General features: G+C 36.8%; 1 protein-coding gene across 1 annotated transcript; it reads right to left on the bottom strand.

The window, feature by feature from the left end:
* Positions 1-6,877: 6,877 nt before the first annotated feature.
* On the bottom strand, positions 6,878-11,254 carry cUnh4orf54 (chromosome Un C4orf54 homolog; the record flags this gene model as incomplete). Its single annotated transcript, XM_079445598.1, has 1 exon — positions 6,878-11,254. The coding sequence occupies one exon, from the start codon at positions 11,252-11,254 to the stop codon at positions 6,878-6,880; it is 4,377 nt and encodes a 1,458-aa protein (XP_079301724.1).
* Between the last annotated feature and the right edge of the window lie 9,946 nt (positions 11,255-21,200).

The following is a 21,200-nucleotide window of genomic DNA, read 5'->3' as shown; positions in this document are numbered from 1 at the left end:
ATATTCTGAGGGAAATGCTTTATAATGCTTAAAAATATCCCCTCAAGAAAATTATTATTATTTATTTATTTTTTAAAAGGGGGGGTTGGTGTTAACCATAATTCATAAAGTAATAATAGTTAGCCTATGCTAACTAATGCAAATATTATTTTCTGTGCTGTTGTTTATCTTAAACATAAATATGATATGGAATGTGTGACTGTTCACAGCTTGGCTAGCAAAATACCCTCCCAGCATATAATGTCACACCAGATTATGTTTCATGCACAGGTGGCTTTACTGAAATATTCTGCCATCCTTATAGCATACACATTGCCACATGGTAACAGCGCTTTTAATAGCAGAGAAAAGACGCAATTTGTCTCCACATATGTCATTCAAAAACCTATAATAAACATGATGATAATTTAACTTAAAATTAAAATGTATTGTAATGTCAAATTTAATTTAATTTAATAATGAGTCAACAAGAATAACATGTCTTTGTTGTTTAGCTTTACCTGTTACTGCTGTGGTCTACAGGAAAAACAAAAAGAAAATTAGTAACGAGAACATGCATTAATAGAAAATAACATTAACATTCAGAACACTGCTGTTAGAGCATGTCTCCTGAGTAGAGTTACCACTAATATTTAAGTTTACATTGCCATTGCATCCTAGGAATGTGTGACAGACCTTTAACTAGACTGACACATTTCACATTAGCACTTTGCAACACATATTAGCATATGGATTTGTTGCTTCCCATATATTAATTCTCCTGATCATAGGCACTTTATATAGACTTTAAAATATATAGCTGTCAGGGAGCTTAAATGGAGCTCTTAATATGCTTCTGAGCTCCATTATGGATGGTAAAAATACTTTGAACAGTTGACAGATTGACAGTGTTGGCAAACAGTTTTAGGAGTGGTTTGCCAGAGCCATTCTTTTAATGCCATTATGCTTAGTAACAACAACTGATATGGGCTAGTAAACGACGCCCACCTGCAGCACTCAGTGGAAAATTAACACATTATATTTTAAAAATTGTGTGTCTATTAGGTGCATATTGCTTACTGGACAAGTTGCAAAAATAAAAAAAATATATATATACATATAAGAAATAAAAGGAAGAAACAACAACAACAAAATCATGATATCAAGAACATTATTTTTTTATTTTCCCTGTAACGTCAAATCACATACCATTTCTTCCTTTTTGCATTTCTTTGTTTTGAATCTGTCTTTATTCTTTCTAAAACGCTGTAATGCGTATTCTCATCTAATATGCCTCCTATCCATCTTCACACATACTTCTAACCATTGCAACATAACTTTGTCATCATTTAAACATTATTTATCAGGTGTAGCTTTTAAAACAGTGATCGCTTATGATTAAGCAATGGCCGTTACAGGAACATTCAACTTTTAAATGTTGTCTTACGACATTAAGTGACTCCTGATAACATGACTAGGAGCTCTTTTAACATCTTTGGCACAGACCAAACAAATACAGTTTCACATTTATGCTGTTGTGTTTCACAAATTTCTTTTTTTTAAAATACCTTTGAGTAAACGTAGCCTTTTCAGTGAATTTAAATGCGCTGAATGATACTCTTATTAATCTGAAGACAACGCCACACCAAACTTTCTTAATGACAGCTTAACGGACTGGCCAGCAGCTCCATCAGCTGAAATAATGAATGAATTCACAAGTATACTATAACATCAGTTATTAAAAACAAGCTATGTGCATCAAAAAAGATAAAGCAGAGGATCCAAATGTAGTGCCTCTGTTATTAAAAGGTTCAGAATAATGTCAGTTATAAAAATTGTCAGCTCGTCTTGAAAAGATTTGAAAACAGATATTTAGCATTACATCACTTCTCACCAGTGAATGGGTGCCGTCAGAATTAAAGTAAAAAAACCATACAAATTTCACAATAATCCACAATTTCTGACGGCACCCATTCATAAAATTCTATTGTTGTGCATGTGCTGCAATACAAAATTTCTCCAAATCTGTTCTAATGAAGGAAAAAACCCAAACAACTTGGATGGCTTGAGTACATTTTTAGCAAATTTTCATTTTTGGGTGAACTATTACTGTGATGAAAATCAAATATATCTTAGAGATATCACAAGGATATTAGATTTCAGATTACACTTTTGACTGAAAGAAAAATCACACCTTGAAAATAAACAAATAAAATAAACAAGTAGGTTAAATAGTTTACAATACCCTTCAGCATGTAATTTGAAACTGAAGTATAGTTGATTTTTCCTTAAACAATAACCTGGTTAACTGATATGACACCAAACAGGTTGTCTAAAGCTACATTTTATACACTCTGTTTTGTCTCTGCATTCAAAATACAATAAATTTCTGCTAATATCTGTCATTTCTTCACCTGAACTCAATTCGCCTGACCTTGACTCTGTATCACTGCAGCCAAAAGGGATGAAACTGTAATACCAAATCAAAATGAAATGGTAAATGCATTCTCTCACACACTCACACTATACCAGTACTGTGAGATAATAGAGGAGCACAGTCCCCTATAATATCCCATTCACCACATTATCCACACATTTTTGTGTGTTTTAATGAGGTGGTTTATTCAATACCAGCAGAAAAACAACAACAGTAAATAATAAAAAAATATACAATATAAAATTGTAATGCAATCCATTTATTTCACATAACACCTCTCAAGGAAGAGTGCTGAGATGCAAGGTCAGGAGAAGAGCTTCAGTCAAGGAATGACGGATAGTAGAAGAAATGTTGAGTGTTTTATGTAGAGAACCTGTTAATAGCCTTAACAACAGTATCAATTTAAGTTCCAGTTTATACTAGAGATTACTTTTATATGGTGAGACAACAGCATTCCTATGATACTAGGGGTAGAAATTTTAGTGTTCTTGCATGGAATAAATGAACAATATCAATAAAGGGAGTTAAAGAGTTTTAAAAGATGGTGTTTGCTGATGATAGTTAGCTTGTTTTGTGGTGTTTTATTGTCAATAGTGATTGTATTTGTTTAAATTGTGAATAATCTTTACTATTCTTTTTTAATTAGTATTTGATTAGGAGATACTGTTGCTTTGTCTTTTCTGTACATAGCCTTACCCTTTATATTAACATCGAGGGCCGCAATGGAAATATGCTTTGAAGTGTATGGGATACTTGTATTTTGTACAGTTTATAAACTTGTCAAAAAAATTCAATTCAATTCAATCATTATATAATGGTGTACACACATTAGCATTTTTTACATTTAGATTTCCTTTACCATCATCTAATGCTCACACAAAGTTAGTCTTGAAAAAACCCCCACAAATAATTGAATAATTAATTAATATACAATGTATACAATACAAATGTAATACAATTAATATAAATGTATACTGTATATTAAATTGGTGTGATGCCTCAAGTCACTTAAAGCATTTAAAATGACACATTTTAGTTTTTAGTCTGTTATTTGCAATTTATTTAGATCAAATAGTATAATAAAGTTGTAATATTGGCTATTCTTAACATCCATGGCATGAAAATAATTATCATGAGAATTTTATTATCTGTGCACCCCTAGCTGTTGTTCTCTCATTTGACTGACGTTATTCTGAAGGTGCTTAAAGTGATTTTTTTTTATACAGTAAATGCATTTTTTATGCAGTAAATGTTTCTTCCTTTTATTTCTTTCAACTACCCTTTGAAAAAAAATCCAATGCAGAATAATCCATCCACTTTCACAAAGATTTGAGAAGCAGACAGAACAGTTTTATAACAAAATGAAGCAAGTGGGGTAATGAGCAGAAACAAGCGGCCCACAATTAATAATGGGAGAAGGATGTGCGATTTCTTGATGAAGATGATGAAGGAGATTCCAAAATATAGTAAATGAGTTCAGCAAAAAAAATTAAATCAGTGAAAAGACGACGTCATGTGGCTCCTGTATAAAACAAAACAAGAATGACATTAAAAACTAAATTTAACACCAGCATTTTTCTGTGAGCAATGCGAACACAGTTATCAGTTAACAGGTTAGTTATTTAGGCCATACTCAAAATCAAGCATGATCTTTAAGTGTCTCTAAAACCATCCGCTCGCTAATAGCTGGATTATAGGTCATTAAAATTTTGCAGTTCTGGCATCTCATATTACTCCCCTGCATCGTGCGATCGCATACCCGGTGATTTGTTTGTATAATATCCCTCAGGCAATGCTTCTGGCCCACCTCTGGATCTTTCCCTTTAACATAAGGCTGTCCTATAAAAAGGTGACCTGCCCACGCCCCAAGCATCTCAGGACGAAGAGTCTTGATACCCAGCAGCAGCTGGCACAACACTGTATCAGCACAAACACATGCCACAAACTGGCTGACCTTTCTCTCCTCCCACTGCTATGCCAACAATGCCACGCCTCTTCCCTTCTGCCCACAGGCAGACGCCATGCCACCCTCCCATCTTAACACCATCCATACCATAGACATACAGTAGCTCTTGAGGAAATAGAACAGTAGTCATGTATTTTGAGGGTGCTATTTTATGCCCGGAGCAGGAGACATTAACATAAAATCATTTGTATTTATACTCATATAAACAAAATAGTGTACGCATGGTACACTCTCAGAAAAAAAAGGTACAAAGCTATCCCTGGATGCTACCCTGAGATACAAAAGCTAAAAGGAACATCTTTGTACCTTATTTACCCCTAATCAGTACATACTAGATCTTTAAACTTACATATTAATACTTTAAAAGCACATATTAGCACTTTAAAGGTACATATTAGTATCTCAAGTGTACCTTTTGATAGGATACCTCCCTAGTGACAGTTTTTTGTACCTTTTTGAGGTGTAAGCTAACAAGTACATCTTCGTACCTTAAATGGCTAGTACTTTAAACTTGCATATTAGTACTTTAAAAGTATATATTAGTATCTTTTGAAAGGATACTGCCCCAGTGAGTGTATTAGTGTAAAGCATATAGTTGAACTTATTTATAAGATGCAAATAGCATTAACTTAGAAACAAAATATTCATGAATAAAAACTGAACAGATCTTTCATTGAAAAACAGAAAAGTTTGATAAAACAGGTATACCTTTGTTCCTTAATTACCCCTAAAGGGTGCATATAAGTACCTTAAATGTACATATTAGTACCTAGATGGTACATATTTGTACCTTTTGAAAAGGTACGACCCCATTGACAGCTTTTGTACCTTTTTTTCTGATAGCGAATAGAGAAACAACACTGTGGCAATGTGGGTCCACCAAATTCTGTACAGTACAGTCTTACTAAGGTTATGTGTCCGATTCTAATAAGCTCATAGCCATGTAAACCTTGAATGCATTGCAAGTCCGTAAGCTTTCACAGTTAGTTTGTACAGAATCATCTGCAAAAGGCATAAATGCACATTTAAACCCAACACTCTAAAAGAGCAGGTGGCTTTTAACTTCCAACAAGGCAAGAGCCATTATTTTTTCATTGCTTCTGGGTTAGTATTAGTTCAATCTGAAGTTGCTAAATGTAACCAGGGCTAAAAAAGGGATGCATTTTCTTCATAATGGAAGCATTGATTTCTTCTAAGATGGTCATTGGGAGGCATTATCTCAGTTTTGACTTTGAATTAAAATTAAACAGCAATGTTATGTTTACAGGTCTTAAGTCTTATTTTATTAAGATGAAATATTAGAAAACTATTTTTTTTAGCTTATGAGAACCTAAGAGAGATAGTTAACCTATTTATTTTATAATTCTGTGATTATTTACTCACCATCATGTAATTCCAAACTTGTATGACATTGTTTTCTTCTGCAGAACAAAAAAGTATTTCAAAAAATGTCCATACAAAATGTCCTTTTTTGTCAATACAATGAAAGTTAAAAGGGGTCTAATGTTGTTTTGATCAAAAGAGGGCCATTACTAGCTGCAGGTAATATAATCAGACACTAGGTGCCCCTCAAATTAATGTCATTTTGTATTTAAAAAAGCAATTAAGATTACATTAAACAGTACCCCTTGTGACCAGAAAAAAAGAGGACTACAAGGAAACACTTGTAGCTAGATGAGACAGACACATGCACACTCAAAGTTTTTCATCATTATGAAGTGCACTTAAAGAGGATTTACTGTTAAATTTACATTTATTGTTAATTTGTGGTTATTTATTGTAAACTTGTTAATTTATTTTTTGTTCATTAATTTAACTTTTTTTATTCGTTTTGTATTCGGTTTTGAATGAAATTTGAATGAAAGTTTCAAAAACTACATGAGAAAATGAGTTTTCATTTTTGGGTGAACTATCCCTTTAATTTACCCATATAATCCATCGCCTAACATTGTGTTAAACAATACAAATATTTTCTGGACTGGAACAATCAAATAAAAGCAAAATAATTTCCCAAACATGGAAAAATTCTTAATAATCATTTTCAGATATATAATTTCTATGGTCTGCTTGAATTAATTATATACAGTGTAAGTATATACTGTAAATTCAAAATATTTAAGTTTTAACTTACAAAAGGGTATTCAGTATAAGATAGTGTACCTGATTTATTCCTGTAAAAAAATGTAAAGATGATATTCAAAAGATTTTAAAACAAGCCATAACAAAAGGTTAGAAAAATAAAAACTAAATAAATAATAAAAAAAATTATTATGGATATTAGGAAAGTCATGTTGTCTAGCTAGGAAGTAAGAGATTGCATTGCCATTTAGTATTTTTGTGAAAGGATTTTCACTTTAAATGTATGGACCTGTTTTTGTTTTTTTGGCTTACACGGATTTGTTTAAAAGCCTTTAGCATTATGAAAAAAATATTCAGTGGATGCAGATATGATGAAAAAAAAAGAATTTGCACTTACGCTGTAGGTGAGTAGGGTTTTACCTATGCTCCACCACAAAGCTCATGGTGGTGCCATCGAAGGAGGGGGGAGCGATGATCCTTGGCCCTTGCTGGGAAGTAATGCTGATGACAGGCTGCTTGCTGTTGGCCAGCCTGCTGGTTTTGACATGTTGAGCCATGGAGGTTGTTTGCGATGACTTCCCAGATGGCATATAATAAGGGCTCTCCATGTAAGCTCCATCCTCCTGCTGTCCCATGTGCAAATGGGATTTATCCCCATCATCTGCTTCTGACTGCATAGAGAGCTGGGACTGAATAGTGCGTGCGGGGATCATTGTAGTTGGCATGTATCCTGGGTAAAACATGCAAGTATGGCCGTAAGCTCCCGGGCCGAGAGCGAGAGGGGATATTGGCAATGGGACGGGGGTCATGGTAGGCTGCTGCAGCATGGGGACATCCACATACTGTCCGGTTTCCGGGTCAAAGAGACGCCTGGTTGATGGCTGCACTGGAGTGTCCACCAAGTAGTAGTTTCCCGTGGTGGGATCCAGCAGCATCTTTCTTTGGGTTGCCTGGAAGTGATCTGTAAGGATGGGGGAGGGTTGAACCGTAGGGGAGAAGCAAATAACTTGAGGCTGAGCAGCTTGCATTGGGACAGGCAGGGATGTGTGGTAAATAGTGGCAGTAGGGGTATCTGGGGACCGTGTCTCCATCACAAAAGATGAACGTTTTGGTGACGGATAGCCTCTGGTGTCACTGTGAACCAGGTGAGAAGGCGGACTGGCTGTTTGGGTTTTACCTCCTGCAGTTGGGATTGTATAAACAGCTGTTTTGCCCAATCCAGACGTGCTTGGCTTTATGGCGGGCGTTGCTTGAGGCTTCACTGGTATGGTTAGGTAGTTCTCAGAATCTGCAGTGGAAGTGAACTGCAGCGGGGCAAACTCGGTCTCACTGCCATTCGGGCGCTCCCTCTCTTCTAGTACACGCTTCGGCTGCGATATCTTCAGGGAAACAGGTATTTTCTGAGATTTAGTTGCAACACTCTTGGAGCTCAGAGATGCTGGTGATGCAATGTGCGTTTGCGGTGCTTTTTTGGCTAATGACTTCTGGCTTATGTTTTTACACGGCGTTCCTGTGAGGTGCATGAGCGGTTTAGGGCCATTTCGCTCTTCCCGGGCAATCGGAGTGGTTGATGACTTGTCATCTTTTTTAGGTGGCATCTCGTTCAGGTTTGAGTTTGAATCTCGTTTTAGCAATCTATCAGTGGAAGTGGAGCTAGAATTGCTTTCCTGTTCTTCCACGCTGTGTTCCTCCCTGGTGATGAGCGAGAGCACGTGGCTTTCCGTTATCGGCCGTGGTTCTGTTTTTCTCTTCCACTCATTCTTGTCAAAAACGTACAGCTGCTCCATCGTTTTGACAGCAGCTTGCAATTTTTCCAGAGCGGCCTGGTTGGCCATTTTGGGTTCGCTTTTCTTCTCGGCTGTGTCGCTCGATTTATCTTGTTTCTGTGTGCTTGTTTCAATTCTCAATCCAGCTGGCACTTCTTGCTTTGGCAGCCTGTTAGCTACAGCAACGTGAGGGGAGGACCTGTCGGTCTCAACTATATCCTCTGGAAATCGTCTCTTGGGGGGGTCTATTAAATTTCCAGATTGCTTCACATTGTTATTTGTATTCACAGACTGGCATTTAATCACTATGGGTGAAAGAGAGGCTGAGTTCAGATTAGGACTCTGCTTTAATGTCTTGTGCTCTCCATCACAAGTAGAGTGGCTAGAATTGTTGTCATTGTTATCTAAAGACACAAAATGATATGAGCTCTTAACCAGCTTACGCACGTCTCTAACCTGGTGAATGGGGGTCTGTAGCTTGCCCTTGTTATCTCTAATGTCTCTAACTATAAAGTGAGGCACTTTGTCAGACGACTCACCCTTGAAAGCCGCCGCGAGCGCTTGGCACCTGTTGTCCTCAGCTGTTTTGCAGCCTAAATTGGGAGTCAGTAGCTTCGCGATACTGAACGGGTCGCTTTTGTTGTCCCGAACGCTCCGCAAACTTATTTTGATTTCGGGCGACTTCGATGTCACCGCGCTGCGCGTCGCGTCGGACACATAGATGTTTGAACGCCACTTCAAAGCTCCACTTTCTGCTTGATCGCGCGTGGAAGAATTCACATTAGGCTGCGGTTTCCTGAGGTCCCGGTCCGCGGACGGAAGCTGTATGCTTGGCACAAACAAATGTGACATTTTAGTGTGCTTGCCGCTCGCCGAATCGACCCTGAAGCTGGTTTCGCCTGGACACTCGCGGAGCGGTTTCTCCTCAGGAGTTTTGTCGTTTTTATGCTCCTTTTGAAACTCTAGCTCGCCGACCCTCCACGTTCTGAACGCGCTATTTTGGCTTTGAAGCAGCGTGCTTTTGGATGCTTCGAATGCTCCTTTTTTAGTATCATTCGCCGACTCTAAATTCGTTTCTGATGCACTCGTCAAAGGCTCTTCTTCGCGCCCGTCGTCTTTGGCATCGCTTGAATTACCCTCTACTATGTCGCCCAGATCGTCCACGCAGACGATCGTGAAGTCGGAGTCGGCTTCTGAGAATTTCGAGCTTTGCCTTTGCAGCCCTTTGGAATTTTTCTTGGCCGCTTTCTCTCTGTGCGCTTCGTGCGTCCCGAAGCACGGAGAGGGCGCGTGGTGCGCCTCGCATAACTCGCCCCTCTCCATTTTGCGCTCCTGCTCGAACTGCATTTTCTTTGAAATTACATTTTTGAGGAGACTCGATGCGAATATAGCTTTCTTGTGTGTGTCTTCCATGGTTTCCTCTGCATTGCAGGGTCGCTTGCTGGCCTCACTCCCTTGAGCGCTTGGCAAGGTGTTTGTAACTTCATCTGTGGAACGTGATCCTCCAGTGCTTTCGTTTACAGGCTGCCCGGATTTGACATTGCATCGAAAATTGAGCGTTTCGGTCAGTCTTATGAGGCCACTTTGCCCCTGTGAAAACTTCCCCATGAGCTCAGTCTTTTTTGTGGTAGACGATGCGTTTTTGCGGCTCACCAAATTGCCGTTCAGTGCAAATATCTCAACGGGGGGCGCTCGCATGCTGTTTAAAGTCAAGCCCGTTATCTCCTTACCGTCCCTCTTTTTGGCGAAATGGAAATTGGATGTGGAGCCTTTATGTGCCACTAAGTTTTGATCTCTCCCCTTGCCATACTTTAGGTCAACAAACGTCGACCACCTGTTGATTCCCAGCCCATGCTCTGAAGCAGAAGACTCACTAGAAGTACTAAAGTTTATGGCATCAAAATATGGATAGGCCAAACTTTTGAACGCCCTGGCTGTGAGATTGCGCACTTCCTTATCGGCGTCGTCCAGCTCGCTCACCGCGCTGGACGCACCGCTGGAATACTCGTTCACATCTTTGCTTTTCAGTTTTCTGCCAAAGTGCAAGCGCCCCGGCACAGCAATGAAACACTTTGCGTTATCACACACTTTGTCGCCCCTTGCATCCACTCCTCTCAAAACATAGCGGCTTATGCCTTTTGCTTGTTCTTGGATGTTGCTGGGCTCATTCACAGCGCGGGAAGCGGCTTTGATTGACAGGTGAATCTGCCCAGCTGCTTTTTGCGTTTTTGACAGGCCCTCATTTGAGCTGGCACATTTGTTCGCGTCACATAGATTGCTTTCAGGCTTACTGCTGACCACTGCTTCGCTCGCCTGGTTGCTTTCCATACTCGCCTCTTTTGCACCTATCGTTTCATCACTGTCAAACGACGCATAATCGACAAACGAGTAGACCTGGAGATCGTCCTCCATATCCCAGCTGGACCCCGTCTCAAAGTCGTAATCCGCATCGTGGTCCAACTCCAAAAGCTGTATTTCGTGGGTTGTGATATAGTGCGATTCATCTTCACAGATTTCAGGCGTGCCGTGATCAGAAAGCACCACAGTAACCTCATCATCCGATTCACTTTTGCTGCTCATGTAAACATCATTGTATTGTTCATGGTTATTGCTTCCTGGGCTCTGTGTCTCCAAATTTGGAGATTTGGGCTTTTGCTCCGTTTTCTCGGTACAGTCCGTGTCGTTTTTATCGGCTTGAGGTATTTCCGAAGCTGCTGTTTCAAAAGAGCTCGACTTGTGCGTGTATTTATTTTCAGTAAGTTCATTTACTTTTTCAGTGCAAGGTTTGTGCTCTCCTTGTGAATCGCTCATGCCACTAATGCTTTTAAGTATAGCCAATTCACCCGAGTCTCCAAATGACACTTTCACTGTTTTTGTATCATCCAATTTTAGTTCCAGCAGGTCGTTGAGATCCACATAATTTGACTCTTCTTGTGCGGCTATCAGGCGCATGTCCCGTTTGGAAAGAAAGTTTTTAAACGAATCGGTGTCTTCTCGATAAATGAGTGTTTTCTCCGAAGCTGCCATTGTATTTGTTAGTGACAAAGCCGTGGTTGTACAATCTGAAGTCTTTTAGGAGAGACACCAGTCCCCAGGAATCCCCACTGCACTGCCTGTTGTCCAATCCTAGTGAAGTTGTGGCTCTGCTCTGCCTTGCTCACCCGAGACAGTCATTTTACGCGCGCCAGACGTTCACGCGACCTCGTTTCAGAGAGGCAAACCACACTACTGTCACCCTACTATACTTTCTCCTAGAATATGTCATGAATATTCCCGTAACGATGCGACACGAGGCGTTTATCAGAAGTCAAACGGAGCCCGGGGTCCATGACACAGCCTGTTGTGTTGCGCGCGGTCACTTAAAATGCATACGACTGCAAATTTAGAGCAGATGACGAAAACGTGATGCGAAAACGGCTATTTTAGAAGAGCAGGATGTTATGTTCAGCGTGTTTTGTTACATACAGCAGGCAAGGCTGGCTCCCCCGACACAACATTTGTGCTAAAAATGAATCCTCTTTAAGCTTCTCGCTTAACAATGTGCGCTTTTGACGTGTCACCGGCCTTAACCCAACAAAAGAAATAGCCTATGTCACAGCCATATAATCGCTCTCAGTCATGTGATGGAAATGTTGACGCTCTAAATGGAGTTACAGCGTGATGAATATGAGAGGGATTCACAGTCAGAGATGAGTTGATCATAGTGCTTTTCCAAAGAAGAATTTGCGTAATGAAGTGTTGCGTAGTTTAGTAACAGCCACCTATAACTTCTTATAAACCAATTTCTTTTTTCCCCTGCCATTATTCTGTGGAAGGTTTTGTTTTCATGCATAAAAACAGTTTTTGGAGCAAGCTCAGCACCACTGCGCTGGACAGCTCCTTTGAAGTAAACAATAGGCCTGTGCCATTTGTTCATATCTCCAGCAGTATGCACTCAAAAATGAATTTGTTCTAAAAATGCACTTATCATATTTTATTTAGATTTTTTTCACAATTAAATTAAACAATGATGTGCTTTAATTTGTATTCTCTCCGTTTGAATGAACTTTTGTCGATTTAAAAAAATGAATCAGAAAATAATGTTTCTCATTTGCCTATGGTGTTTGGGGGAGTGGTCTAATGTGAATATTTAATTAAGTAGAGCTGCGCAAGGAATGCAGATTTATATGCACTGTAAATAGTTGTTGTTGTTATAGGGGTTAGAGGCTAAACGTGTTTATAGACACATGCTGTTTTGTGTAATATTATGGCAGGCTATTTTATTTGAAGTCTTCTTAAGGTTTTCTAAGAAGCTTATTCACATTCATCTTTTCCTTTCCCATTCAGATTAAATCTGAGAAAAAAAAAGCCTGTATATCAAAATATTTACTTATTTTGCTGTAGTACCTGAGTGAAGGTTTTACAGTAAAACATACGTTGAATATTAATGAGTGTCAGTTTTTTTTTTGAGTATTAATCTGTGTTTAGGTGTGGGATTTTTCTTACATTTACACATTTAGATGATTTTATCCAAAGCAAGGTACATTGTATGCATGGTACCAGGGCCGGCCCAAGCCTTTATGGGGGCCTAAGCAGAATTTTATTTGGGGGCCCCTCGGTGCCACCAATATGACTGGTTATTGTCAAAGCTTGATTATTCACACACTATAAATCTAACACACCCATTATCAGTTTTGTTTGTTGTGTTGCTTACATCATACCATTGTCTGCCTGCATTTTTTTACCCTGCTGTGATTTTTAATTGTAACAGTTGCAAACTTACAACAGTGGTCAGGTGTTCATGTTCACTTTAACTTTCCGCTTTCACAGACAGGGCTTAGACTAAACCAGGATTAGGCCATAGTTCAATTTAAGTGATTTTTTTTATAAACATGCCTTAGAAAAAAGCATTACTGGTGTTCATCTTAAGACAAAACAAAGGCACTGACATGTTTTAAGATCAGTCAGTGCAATTTATTTCAGTTGAAATAGCTCAGATTTACATTTTAGTCTAGGACTAAGCTTAAGCCTTGTCTGTGAAACAAGAAACCGGGGGTTAAAGTATTAAGTGGCATACTTATTGTGCTGAAAAGTAGCTAAATAAACCAACAAACAATACATTTAAATAACAGAATGTTATTTTAATAACATAAATATTAATAGAAGTTGTACTTTTATTACAAGTCATACTTTTTTATAATAAATATTAAACACAACAGAGAGCATCTATATAAAACAACAACTCTTAATTTATATCTAGCTAATTGAGGCATAATGATATTGGAATATAATAGCAAAGACGCAAAATGTAGGCTGAGGTAAATAATGTTAAGCTGTTATCAGTTTATGTAACAGAAGCTTATTTTTATTACAAAAATATATTCCCAGTAAAAGTTATTTTTACTGATCTGACCAGGGGTGCATTTCCCCAAAGCAACTATGGTCGCAAGTTCTGTCGTTACAAATAAAGTTCAGTGGAAATAACGACCACAGTTAGCTAACAATGGTTTTGAGAAACGCTCCTCTGATCCGGCGCATATTATCAGCATGCTCATTATTCATTGTGCCTGCATGACACGTCGCTATGGAAATAATAAAATGACATGTATAGAATATTTAATTATTTAATATTTCACTTTTGTATAATTACCACTGTCCATTGACATATATCACGAATATAAAATAAAATAAAAGGTCATTTCATGTAGACTACTCTTGGGGGCCCTAAGCAGCCGCTTAGTTCGCGTATGCCTTGGGCCGGCTCTGCACGGTACACATTTAATAAATTCTTGATGAAATATTGTATTTAATATTTATAATAATAATAATTAACATATAATATTAATATAGAAGATGTATATGTCTGTAGTGTAGAACAATGTCATGTGCTGCCAACTAAGCTCAATAACATTTGTTTTACAATTACACAATTAGGTTTTACAAGTCACTATAATTTATGACAGATTAAAATATAAATATTTACAATTAATTTTAAATATATACATTTAATTTTTTTTATTTCATACTATATCCTTTGCGGTTCACATCCAAACAAATTATTTTTAATATATACCCTATATATCTTCTCGAAATGTATTTTTGACTGCTTTTCCAGTTTGGTCAATTAATGTAAAGGTTTTAGTTTTTGTTTATGCAGTATACATACAGTAGAACAAGGCCTGCTGGAGACCTGAAAAGACTGGCAAATATTTCAGACTGGTATATCGTGTTACATTCCTTCAGCAACTGTAGGCTGAATGAGAAGACCACCATACGACTGACTGAGCTTGTATGAGATCTGACCTAGTTTGTAATCCTAAACACCCTTCTTTAGCAACTCAGCACCATCTAACAAGATGGGATAGCTTCTAGGATGGTGCTATGAAGGACTATTTGAGTGACTGTTATTTTATATTTCATGCATTCTATCTACTGTTGTGTTTTTTAGGAATAAACACACACACAAACGCACACATGCGTATATCTGGCTGCCACAAACAGGGTAATTTTAGTGCGCTATTTAAATGGCTCCTGTCTGCTCAAGCATGTTCAGATACAGTTACATTCAGTGGCCTTATTAATCCAACAGGTGTTAAATCATGTCATCTATTAATCATCAAATGGCAGTTCACACAGTTTAGAGCTGATTGGTTAGACACACCCGAATACAGCTTACAGTCTCAGCCAAATTGTTTTTGATTAATTTAAGCGTGCTGTAAGTTCTTATCATTGGATTGCAATGTCTTAATCAAATGTAGTCAGAGAGGTTCTTCACGGACTTGTCGGGACTCTCCTTGATTCTGTTAAAATACAATATAAGGGCTTCTTTTAAAATTGTCACCCCTTGACGGTAGTAAGACATATTGTTTATACCACTTGCAGTCAGTTCACAGCAGCCGTGTTAAGGGTTTATCAGGTGGTGTGAGCAGAGTTCAGTACCCTGTGATCTTAGATAGAGTATCTCACTGATAACTCTGACACTCAGCCTGAGTGTTTGACCATCTGTACGCAGTCGTTCATCATTCACCACAGTGCTGATCAGAGCCAGAGCAGGGGCTTTCAAGCTTGTTCTGCAAATTGATGTCAATGATAGTGAGAATGAGTGTTTAAGGTAAATTAAGGCCTCTCTGCGGGTCAAATGAACTCAGGTCAGTGTAACTTACATGCATTTTCATTAGCCGTTATTGCAGCCCTTGCAAGAAGGTTTGGTAACACTTTATTTTAAGGTGTCCTTGTTACCCACGTTTACATGTACTTACTATTATAATAACAATTAATTATGCATAATTACATGCAAGTAACCCTAAACCAAACCCCAATCCTATCCCTAACCATATAGTAAGTACATGTAGTTAATTAATATTATTCAGTTATTAAAGATTTTACACTGTGACGAGGACACCTGAAAATAAAGTGTAACTGAAAGTTTAATACAAATTTATTTAATAAAAATGCATTGTCAGATAACTTAAAAATGTATTTCAGGTGGTAACCACCAAACATTTTATATCAGTCTAAACACACTGAGTAGTATTAATATGTTTATTAGACTATTTTATATATTTAACACTAAATCAGCCTAAGTACAATGAGTTTTATTAATGTTATTTATATTGTAATATTTTATATATTTAATATAATAAATATTAGAAATATTTAACTTTTTAGCAAAAATAAAATAAATATGTATGGCCCTCTGAATGGCTTTTTGGCTGAATTTTAAGTGACTAGAAACATTTTTTTAAAGATTAAATTATTTTGCAAACACACTTTTCCTTATAGAAAATAAAATATACTACATGAAGTTATAACAAATATATATTCATTCATTCATTCATCCATCCATCCATGAATTAATTATTTAATAATTATTAATTTAAATTCAGCCTGAATAGATGGAGTGATATTAATAAAAATATAAAAAATATTATAATATTTTTATATATACATTATAATATTTTAACCTGAATATTTAACACAAAATCAGCCTAAATACATTGAGTTGTATTAACGATATTTACGCTGTAATTTTTTATATATTTTAAAATATATATATTAGAAATATGTGACCCTGGGCCACAAAACCAGTCTTAAGTCGCTGGGGTATATTTGTAGCAATAGCCAAAAATACATTGTATGGCTCAAAATGATAAATTGTTCTTTTATGCCAAAATTCATTAGGATATTAAGTAAAGATCATGTTCCATGAAGATATTTAGTAAATTTCTTACAGTAAGTCGATCAAAACTTCATTTTTGATTAGCAATATGCATTGTTAAGAACTAAATTTGGACAAATTTAAAGGCGATTTTCTCAATATTTAGATTTTTTTGCACCCTCAGACTCCAGATTTTCAAATAGTTGCATCTCAGCCAAATATCGTCCGATCCTAACAAACCATACATCAATGGAAAGATTATTTATGCAGCTTTCAGATGATGTATAAATCTCAATTTGGACAAAATTGACACTTAAGACTGGTTTTGTGCTCCAGGGTCACATATTTAACATTTTTAGCAAAAATAAAAGAATTTAAAAAAGAATTAAAAAATGTAATTATATAGAATTATATTAAAAATATTTTTAAACAATAAAATAATGGCATATGGCCCACTGAATGATTTTATCTGAATTTTAAGTGACTGGTAACATTGTTTAAAAAATGTAATTATTTTGCGCAAACAAACAGTATTTTGCTTTTCCTTAGAAACAAAGGTATCTAATGTTTAGTTGAATGCCAGATTATTACATTTAGGAGTGGTCATTCATCCTAACAACTTGGTTTAAATTTGGCCTTCCCTATTGCCCTTTCAGTCAGTGGTTCCCTTCATATATATGCAATAGTTTGAAGCAGTCAACTGCACATTAGCCTTCCTGCCAGAATGCAGTGGTTGTCTGGAGAACTATATTAAGTCTGTCTTGCAACCGAGACTTTGTTTGCACAGAAACTCTATTCTATGAGTATCCATAAAGAGCGAATGCTCTCTGCCACAGAATGTGTCTGCGATGTGATAGTAATGTCGATGGACTGGTCTAGTTTTCAGTGTCATATTTCACAACTTTTTAGTAGCTGTGAGACGAGCGTCCAGTGTATGTATATCTGGAGCTCTGTAAAACAAATTTACAGCATTAAAAGGTCAACCACATGATCAAACAGTGACACTCTAACCTTCCAGCTTTCAGATCTAATGTGAAAATCAGGTGTCATGAATGTTTGTAAGGCACTTTTAGTTGCTATATTAACAGCTAGTACTTAAATATTTAAAAATAATTAAAGTGTCAAAAATTATTGTTGTTGCCTTAAGCATTAGTAGTCTTTTACATTGGTATAATTAAAAAGCACATTGGTGATAATCTTCTTGAAAATTAAAATAGATATTATGTTGCTGAGTGTCTGGTCTGCCAAGGCACGCAAGACCTGTGGGTGCTCTTACAGACAGACAGAAAGATACAGTGAGCTGTCATCAAAACACAAAGTGATGGCAGGAATGATTCATCTCTGATTCCCAGACATTATACACACACACACACACACACACACACACACACACACACACACACACAAGAAGTTAGTATAACTTTATAACTTTTTTTTTTTTATCAGGCTGTTGTGGGCTTGTCCTGCAATAGGTGAATTCAGGTTTTATTTTTGTGGTCCCCGAAATGTTGGCACACATACACACACACTTGACTGATGTCATGTCATCATCTACTATTTAAGAGTTGTGTCAGACTGAAATGATAGAATCATGGGTCATTTTAAAGGTATAGTGAAAATGAAATGAAAATTTGCTTAAAATTTACTCACCATCAGGCCAGCCAATATGCAGATGAGCTTGTTTGTTCATCAGAACAGATTTGGAGAAATTCAGCATTACACCACTTGCTCAGCAATGGATCCTCTGCAGTGAATGGGTGCCGTCAGAATGAGAGTTCAAACAGCTTATAAAAACATAACAATAATCCACAAGTAACCCACACAAATCCAGCCCATCGATTAATATCTTGTGACGTGAAAAGATGTTGGCTCTTTCTTTTGAGAGACAATAACTTGGATTCCTATTTTAGCTGAAACCAATGGTTTGATGTTAAAAATGTCATGATGATTTGTCTATTACAAATATGCTGCTTTGCACTTGATAAGATGTTAAATGATGGACTAGAGTCGTGTGGATTACATGTGGATTATTGGGATGTTTTTAATCAGTTGTTTCTGACGGCACCCATTCCCTGCAGAGGATCCACCGGTGAGCAAGTGGTGTAGGCTAATGCTAATTTTCTCCAAATCTGATCTAACGAAGAAACAAACTCATTTCACCTGAGGAAATATTTAGCAAATGTTCATTTTTAGGGAATTGTTTCCTGTTTACGATCACTTAATCCTTCAGCTAATTCTGTAATAATAAAAAATAACTTTAATAATAAAATCTTTCAGCTGGCTATAGGGCTATCTGCATCTGTTTATACATTGCTTGGGCTCTAGTTATAGAAATAATATGAATGAATATCAGATTTTGAGAATGAGATGTACATTTAGTTATGTGTATATATTAAGATTTTGAATTAATGTGACAAAAGCTGCATCCATTCAGAGTACAGCATATTTTTGATTGACTGATAATATTATATCAAATGCAGTCAAAAACAGTAAATGATATGCATTTACTGTTTAAATTTGTTAGCAGGCAACATTTGTGGACACATTCATAGTGAACAGGTGTTACAGATAGTGTTCCCACTTCACCAGTAGAGGGCAGTCGAGTCCTAAGGATTTCACATTCCCACCTGACCTTCTGTAAAGTATAGTTTCCCTGGATTATACCACTGTTAAGTGATGGTACTGAATGACTGTCTTTGTATATGACGGTCACCAATTTTCCCTCAAAACTTTGTATTACGGCAAATATTCTATTGAAAATATAACAACAGTTTAATATCTTTCAATTATGAAATATGTGCAGTAAAAGTCTGGAACTGGACAGTAAAGTTTTTACGAAGTTGAATGTTTTTCAATTTTATTTTATTGTTTGGTGGCATTTATTACATTTATTATATTTATTACAGCATGTTATAATGATCATGTGACACTGAAGACTGGAGTAATGAATAATACAAATTCAGCCATAAATTACATTTTAAAGTTATTCATATAGAAAGCTGTTATTTTAAATTGTAATAATATTTCACAATATTATTGTTTTTACTGTATTTTGATTAAATAAATGCAGTCTTGGTGAACATGAGACTTCTTTCAAAAACAATGAAAGTAAAAAAGGGGGGAAAAATTATTCCAAACATTCAACTGATATATATATATATATATATAGTAGTGCTGTCAATCGATTAAAAAATTTACCCTTATATCACATATGAGTATACATATCTCTCGCGCACTGTCTCCTCTCTCTCTCGGAAACACGCGCTCTCTCTCTCTCGCCGTGTTCGCTTCACTTTTGTCTAGCCCGGCGCCTCATAATCACACAATCCCTGCATCCCAATGTGCATACTATACACCCTATCTGCCCTAAATAGAATTGAAAATTACTAATATCACATAGAATTTAGGATGGATAGTGTGCACACTAGGAGGCAGGCAATGATTTCCTTCCATGCTGCGATGATGGCAAAAAGTTGGGGTCAAACCTTATCAAACAATTAATTTGCGTTAAAAAAATATTAACGTTGACAGCCCTAATAAATATATATATATACAGTTTATACTGAGGGTAGCTATGCAGATATTTAGATTTTTTTTCTCTGACTTACAGACCACAGTCTATGCTTGTCTGCTTTATTCAGAGGTACTTATAGTGAATTTGCCACAGTCAGCAATGATGTAACTCACTCAACAGCAGGCCAGAAAGTTCTGCAGTCGTTGGGCACATTGGCTCTTTTCCTGAGTGACAGGGAAATATTGGCTCAGTGCAGGCTGGGGATGCATTAGGAATGAGAGAATGAGATTGTAGCGCAGGTGTGGAGAACAGAGGCGTCAGGCCCCAGCTTGATGACTTTTGACTTTCCTTATACTATCTGCTTTGTCTGGAACATTTGTTTTGTGAGAAACTGTCATTATAAAGGAATGAATTTGTTTAAGGTCAGAAGTGTTTGCAGATCTTATTTGGGGGCTTGCAGTTGCCCCCACAAATCCCTTGTCACACACGTTAGCCACTGAGAGAATAAACAACTGACTGTTTGCTTTACATTACTCCAGCAAACAGAAGACACTTTAGAGATGACATAAGTCATTCATGTCAAAATATTTGGGGGACAAATTTAATGATACAAGATAAAGAGTGATTTTTTCTGTATAGATTGGATTAGACACATTTAATAAAAACAAGTCTTAAGGTGCTATTAGATAATCTAATAGTCAAACACTAATTTTAAAAGTAAATGAACAAACAGATAGATACACTAAAAACCCAATGGCATGAAGCTTTCAGATTCATACTGGAGCCAATTAGATTTAACCTCAGTTGGCTATGTTATCATAAAGCTTGCCCAGTAACTATTCACTAACATTTATCTGTTTACCTGACGCTCAAATGGCTCCTTTCCATATAAATTACTGAAGCACTTTGCACATTGTTTTTTTAAATTATTATTGCTATTGCAATTCATTACTTTTACAAAGGGCAACATGATCGGTTAGAGATGCAATTTGGCTTGAAACGTCTAGTGTAACTTCATATCGCTCAGAAAATAAGTGGTATGATATCAAGATGGTTTGTATTTATGGCAACCACGTTTCTTCTGATGGCCAAAGGAACACACTGGTTCCCCTTATCTTTTCACCAGTGATTAATAGAAGCCCCTGAGGTGAATACAGTATATCAAAGGTATGAACACAACTTTAATTCAAAGTATCTTTAAAGGGGTCACATGATGCTTTAAAGATCATTATTTTGTGTATTTTGCGTAACAGAATATGTCAGCATGTTTTATTGTTCAAAAAACACATTATTTTTCAAATACTGTACATTATTGTAAGTCC

The sequence above is a fragment of the Barbus barbus genome (genome assembly GCF_936440315.1).
Source record: "Barbus barbus genome assembly, chromosome: 2".
In the NCBI taxonomy this organism is placed as follows: Eukaryota; Metazoa; Chordata; class Actinopteri; order Cypriniformes; family Cyprinidae; genus Barbus; species Barbus barbus.
The sequence above is the reverse complement of the archived record's forward strand: the minus strand, read 5'-3'. Positions and strand labels throughout refer to the sequence as shown.